Here is a 5983-nt window from a genome sequence, read left to right as displayed (position 1 = left end):
ACTATTTGAGCAAAAATGACGAATATATTTCGTCATAAATGATTCAATTACGACGATTTTAGTTTAAAAAAGACGTTGTAAATACCTTGATTTGTTGTAGTGGTGCTACCGTATTTGATTGTTTTCGAATAAAAGTAACAGGAGTACAAACCAAGTGCTGCAGCTGGCCTTGACAATTAGCAATGACATTGCCAAGCTCAAGATAGATAGTAGCACTACTCTTCAAAGCTTGTACTGTCAACAAAAAAATTGTCTCAACTAGCACCGATCTTCCGTGAAGCTATCTAGAAATGATCAAGATAGCGCCTCTCTAACCCCAATGGTTTCACCTTCAAAAACTGAACCAGGAGCCAAAAGTTTGAGCACTTTTCCTGCAATAAAAGAACCATTATGGTCTCCAAGTACCATGCCAATCGAGTTTTTTTATCTGCTAAATAAAAATAGATCCCTTTATTCACACAAATAACATCATATAGCGCTGTCATTTGTTAATAATTTTTTATATATTTTTTGTGTCTATAGCATTACTCAATAAATACAGCCGGGATTTAGGATGGCTAGGATTTGTTCGTATTGGTTTAGTTTTGATCACCGGAACACTATTTTACCCCGACGATCAATGCAACAGTTTGTGAAAGGGTAAAAAGGAGCCCGAGAGTTTCCCGGGGGACCCGGTACGTCCAACATTAGCGATTACAAAGGAAGATAAAAGCTAAAGCTGCTAACAATGTTCTCCTCTACTCCATGTCTCCAGTCAAGAAAGAAAGAAAAAGCTAGTGCTACCTCCTTAAATGAAAGTGTTTTTTAGAGTAAAAGTGAAGATGAGGTAAAAAAAAATAGAGGTCATGCGGTACGTACACTAGTAAATTAGTAGCAGATTAGGGGGCCTGCCTCTCTACTCGGGTCTCGAGTATATGTTGAAAATAAGGGATGAAATTGGCCTTCCTCTTTGCGGAGACTTTAAAAATTTAATATCCCAGGTCATACGTTCGATTGTAGTTGGATGCAAGTATTTAAGCAGGAAATCATGACGATGATAAGCTAATTCTCTCCGATATTAGTTGAGTGTGCGTAAACTAACCTCAACACGTAGTTATCAAAAAAAAAATCATGTTAAAGCATAGCTTATATAGTCAAGCGAGGGATCCTTATTTAGCCACAACTTAGGATCAGTAGGAATAATGTTCCCGCTAATATATCAAAAGTATTTTACTCCATATGTTTTAGTTGTATAGACTTGTTGAACAGAAGCATTTATTTTTTTGGTTAGTTGATTTTAATATTGTATTAAGTATAAATGAGATGACACCTATCATCTCAAATACACAAGGGAGTAAGTTCACGGGGTAACAAACCACGATAACAACGAGCTACAAGCTCAAAGTTTGAAAATCGTCTGAAAATTACGAATAACAAAGGTTCAAGAAAATTGGAGTGGGTATCTTTTCAGTCCTTGTAATTGTATAATATGTATGCTTATTTTACTCCGCTTTGAATTCAATAACAACATTCCTTGTTTGTACATTTCTGAGCAGCTTTAACTATACTTCATTTAAACTTACTTGATGTAGAATCTCACTAATCTGATTACCAACTTACAATCATAAACTGATAATACAAGAATTTTACTACTTATCAGCTGGTGCATAAAGTTGATTACTCATGTACAGCTTTAACTGTGTCGATTTATGGTTACTGACCACAGTAAAAAACTCTGTCAATGACAAGTCCCCCCATCATGTCACCGCGCTGAGTTTTCATATTTCTTCTGCACTTGGAAAAAACTTTAGAGTTGAAATTAAGTTAGGTGATTAAACTGATGCTGTACTATATTAATTTGGGATGAGGTGTCTACGTGCCAGTAACGAAACCAAAGTCTGCAAATTCCGGAACTAAACTGTATAACGACAGAAATTCGACTAAATTAGGGAAATGTTATTTCCGGAGCCCTTTTTTATTTCCAGCAAACAAGAGAATGACATGTGGAAGAATGACCAGCAAGCTTATATCTCACACACGTTTAGTATATACTAACATAGTAATGTCCACACACATTAAGCCCTACTAGCTCTCTTTAGAAAGGCCAGTCGAAAAAACAAAAGAAGCATTAAAGCAAAAACTTGTATATGTTTCTCAAGTTGATTTTGTAAACAATCAACAATGGGGAGTAGGTGGCCGGAGCAAAGGCAAGTAGAGAGTGGTGTTCAGTTGCCCGAAAGCCCAACAGAGTCGATGGAGTTCTTGGCAAGGTCATGGAGTCCTTCAGCATTTCAACTTTCAATATCAGATTCAGACGCTTCTCCTCTTCCTAGGTTAATAATTTATCCCTCAACACAGTCTAACAACCAAAGTACTGATACAAGTTTCAGTAGTTGCATAACAGATGAAATAACTGCTGGTGCTGGAAAAGAGGAGTCCGTGGTGCTACCAGGAAACACATTCTCGTTTGCTTCCTCTGCAAGTTCCCAACTTGTGCTCCAACGCATTATGTCTCAAACTGTGAGTTTATTCTTCTTCTCTTCTTTTTGTAGTAAATCTTTTGTGAGTTATAGCCTTATATGAAAACTGGTTTTAGCTTGAGAACACGTGAAAACAATTGTTCCTGCAACACTTTCCGTTTAGTGGAACTTAGTTAATAGGTTTCAGAGTAAAATGTGAATGAAAATAAAAATGAATAGCAGGTTATATCGCCAATAACTTCAGGGAGATTATCTCACAGCAGTGGACCATCTAATGCTTCGCTCGTAGAAGCTTCAGACAGTCATCCACTTTCCCCTACACAAGAATATGATCAAGACATCGTCAAGGTGTGCAGCTAAATAAATTTGTGCACGTTAATATCATTTGTTACATCAGTTAATCTCTGTTTAAGCATTTGATAACTATATATGTATACATAAACTTTGTATTCATAAATATGAAGTAATTTGAATGCAGAATAAAATGTAGAGAACAAAACAAAGAGAGGATAATTTTCATCATTCTTTCGATATGAAGAAAGATGAAAAGAAAAAAGCGACAAACTTTACATGTATTTTTATTTAAAGAAGTTAATTTATTGACAAAATCGGCCGCATGGTATTAAACTTAAACCGTTCATAAAAAAATATATTACCAGTATGTTCCGAACTAAAACTGCCTAGCTGCAGTCAATTCTTTGTTTGGAAGCAAATCAGACAATGCTTTCATCTCATAAGCCGCCTAGATGCCATGACCCTTATCTTTCATTCTATCCCCTTTCACTTGTTTTTCCCAAGAGTCAAGATACCAGTTATATACAGGTTGAAGGACCATCCCCATGTAAACTTTTAACTACTTAATTACAGACAGAACTGAAGAGAACATGTAAAGTCAATGTTGCTTTCAGTTTCTTACCCTTCTTACTTGTTCTTCCATGGACAGTAAATTTTTGACTTGTAGAGAAATAGTGGACTGGTAATAGTGCATGTATCTAACTGGTAACAAAATACCCAGATACCCTGATGCAGAGGGGCTGACTGACCTCTGAGAAACCCTGTTTTCTTATTTGAAGACATTTCCATTCTTTTTTTTACACTAGACAGTTACATAATATTCGTCGTCAAATAGGAATAAGATAGCTAGTCTGAGTCGTGGGCTTTTGACCCCCGGATTTCTGGTTAACTGCGTAATCTTACTAATAATAGTATGATGGCTGAGTTAATTTCAAACATGTTGCGTTTACAATTCACAGCTTCAACTCTTTGGACAAACATAACAAATAAATTTTGCTAAAATTTAACCATCCATGACCCGTTTTTTCAATTGAAACGTGGACCTGTCCCTATCGCTATCTTTTTTTTAATATTTTGAAAAAAATGTGTTCAATCGAAACAGCTAATTATTTTGTAATACAAATCATGCAATGCAGTACTTGGGAATAAACAAGACAGTAAATCCTCTTTCTGCAAAAAGTCCCAATTGTGGCGGCAGCAACACATCAGGCGGCAGGACAGTTGGAAGGTGGTTAAAGGATAGGAAAGAAAAGAAAAGAGAAGATAACAGAGCTCAAAATGCTCAAATCCACGCAGCTGTAACAGTTGCTGGAGTGGCTGCTGCACTGGCGGCCATTGCAGCAGCCACGGCAACAACATCAGCTTCTACAAAGGATGAACAAATGGCAAAGACTGACATGGCTGTAGCTTCAGCAGCAACATTAGTCGCTGCACGTTGTGTGGAAGCAGCGGAGTCCTTAGGAGCTGAACAACACCACCTTCTATCAGTTGTTAATTCAGCTGTTAATGTTAGATCACATGGAGATATATTGACTCTTACAGCTGCAGCTGCTACAGGTAATATAAATAAACCTGTACAAAGCTTCTGCTGATAATTTCTCATTTGCTGTGTAAATGAGAAATATCACAACTATAGTAATACTACAAATGCTTTTAATTTAGACGTGAATGAGTATACCGTGCAGCTCTACGTGGAGCAGCAACCTTAAAAGCAAGAGCTTTAAAGGAAGCATGGAATATTGCAGCAGTAATCCCAATAGGTAAAGGATATGGTGTGGGATTTGGTCAAAATGAACTAAGTGCCAGATGCTCTGAGGAGCAATTTACTGAAGAAAATTCCCCGGATGCATGTATTCAAAAACTCCTTGCCAAAGGAAGTGAGCTTCTTAAAAGAACTCGAAATGGTAATTGCTATTTCAACTAAAGCGAAGACATGTTAAGTGTCTAAACTTTGTTCTAACAGAGACTTTTATAATGTTGCAGGTGATCTTCACTGGAAATTTGTGTCAGTTTACATTCATAGAAGTGGACAGGTAATTGATCTAGGGAACCTTTACAAGCCAGAGTCTACTAACTCACTGCAGCAAAATAAACCCTACTAATTACAAAACATGTCACCAAGTTAGGCCACCATAACAAGTATCAACAATGTGAGGTGAGGATATTTAGGATACGCGAACTCGAGACCTCTCCTAAATATCCAAAATCTGAGCTCAATAACATGGTAGATGAAAAACACTTATAAAATCTTAAAGTGTTATTAGAAGCCACTATCAAGTTTTTAAGTGCACGGTAATCAAGCTAGGGGAACCATTACAAGCCAGAGTACCGCTATAACAAGTGTCAACAATTTGAGGTTGTTGGGTTATGTGAAGTTGACACCCCTCCTAAACATGAGCTCTAATAACTCCTAATCATGAATTCTACTCTGAGAAATGAAACTCAGGGTCTCCTTATTTTGCAGGTAATGCTGAAGATGAAAAGCAAACATGCTGGTTCTACCATAACTAAAAAGAAGAAAAGTAAGTTATTTACAGTTCTATCTTGGTAAAAGTATTTGATACTCAAGCAGCAAAAACACATCTCTTGTGACAAGTTCACGACACATCATTGAAAATGTAGATCAAGAAAAGAGGCCTAAGCTCGCCATTTTTGAAAAAAAATTAAAAATAATGTAAGACGCCATTTTTGTTGGAGTTGCAGATGTAGTGCTGGAGGTGCGCATGAACACGACAGCATGGCCTGGAAGACAGTTGTCGGAGAATGGAGAGCAACATCGCTACTTTGGACTGAGAACAACGACACGTGGAATTGTAGAATTCGAATGCAAGAATGACAGGGAATACGAGATGTGGACTCGAGGGGTATCTAGGCTTCTCTCAGTAGCATCACAGATGAAGAATGGACAGAAAAATCAACCACGAGACAACAATTTTCAGGTACAAATGTCAAAGGGGTAAGAAAATATATTTTAGGACTTCAAAACCAAGTAGTAATAGCTAAATGTTAGCTGCTCTTAAGCATTTCATGTAAAATAATTTATTACTATGCAAACCGGTAGTTGCTTATGGAGTTATGGTAATAAAATGATTAAAGCCCACAAACATCAGTGATAAGGTGACTTTCTTTTTTAATTCAACGATTCCGCTCAACTCGGCTCGTAAAATTAAACAAGCCGAGTTCGGGTAGATGTTTATCATCGATTAAGTGTAAAACCAAAACAAGCTGAC

General features: G+C 37.0%; 1 protein-coding gene across 1 annotated transcript; it reads left to right on the top strand.

The window, feature by feature from the left end:
* The first annotated feature begins 2203 nt into the window (after window positions 1-2203).
* LOC141687138 (VAN3-binding protein-like) lies at window positions 2204-5755 on the top strand. Its single transcript, XM_074492305.1, has 7 exons — window positions 2204-2499; window positions 2682-2807; window positions 3890-4310; window positions 4439-4657; window positions 4737-4786; window positions 5218-5275; window positions 5457-5755. Exons 1-7 carry the CDS (start codon window positions 2233-2235, stop codon window positions 5711-5713), a joined length of 1398 nt encoding a protein of 465 aa, XP_074348406.1. The 5' UTR covers window positions 2204-2232; the 3' UTR covers window positions 5714-5755.
* The last annotated feature ends 228 nt before the right edge of the window (window positions 5756-5983 follow it).

The sequence above is a fragment of the Apium graveolens genome, chromosome 9 (genome assembly GCF_009905375.1).
Source record: "Apium graveolens cultivar Ventura chromosome 9, ASM990537v1, whole genome shotgun sequence".
Taxonomy (NCBI): domain Eukaryota; kingdom Viridiplantae; phylum Streptophyta; class Magnoliopsida; order Apiales; family Apiaceae; genus Apium; species Apium graveolens.
Note: the sequence above shows the minus strand (reverse complement) of the source record. Positions and strands in the feature narration are given on the sequence as shown.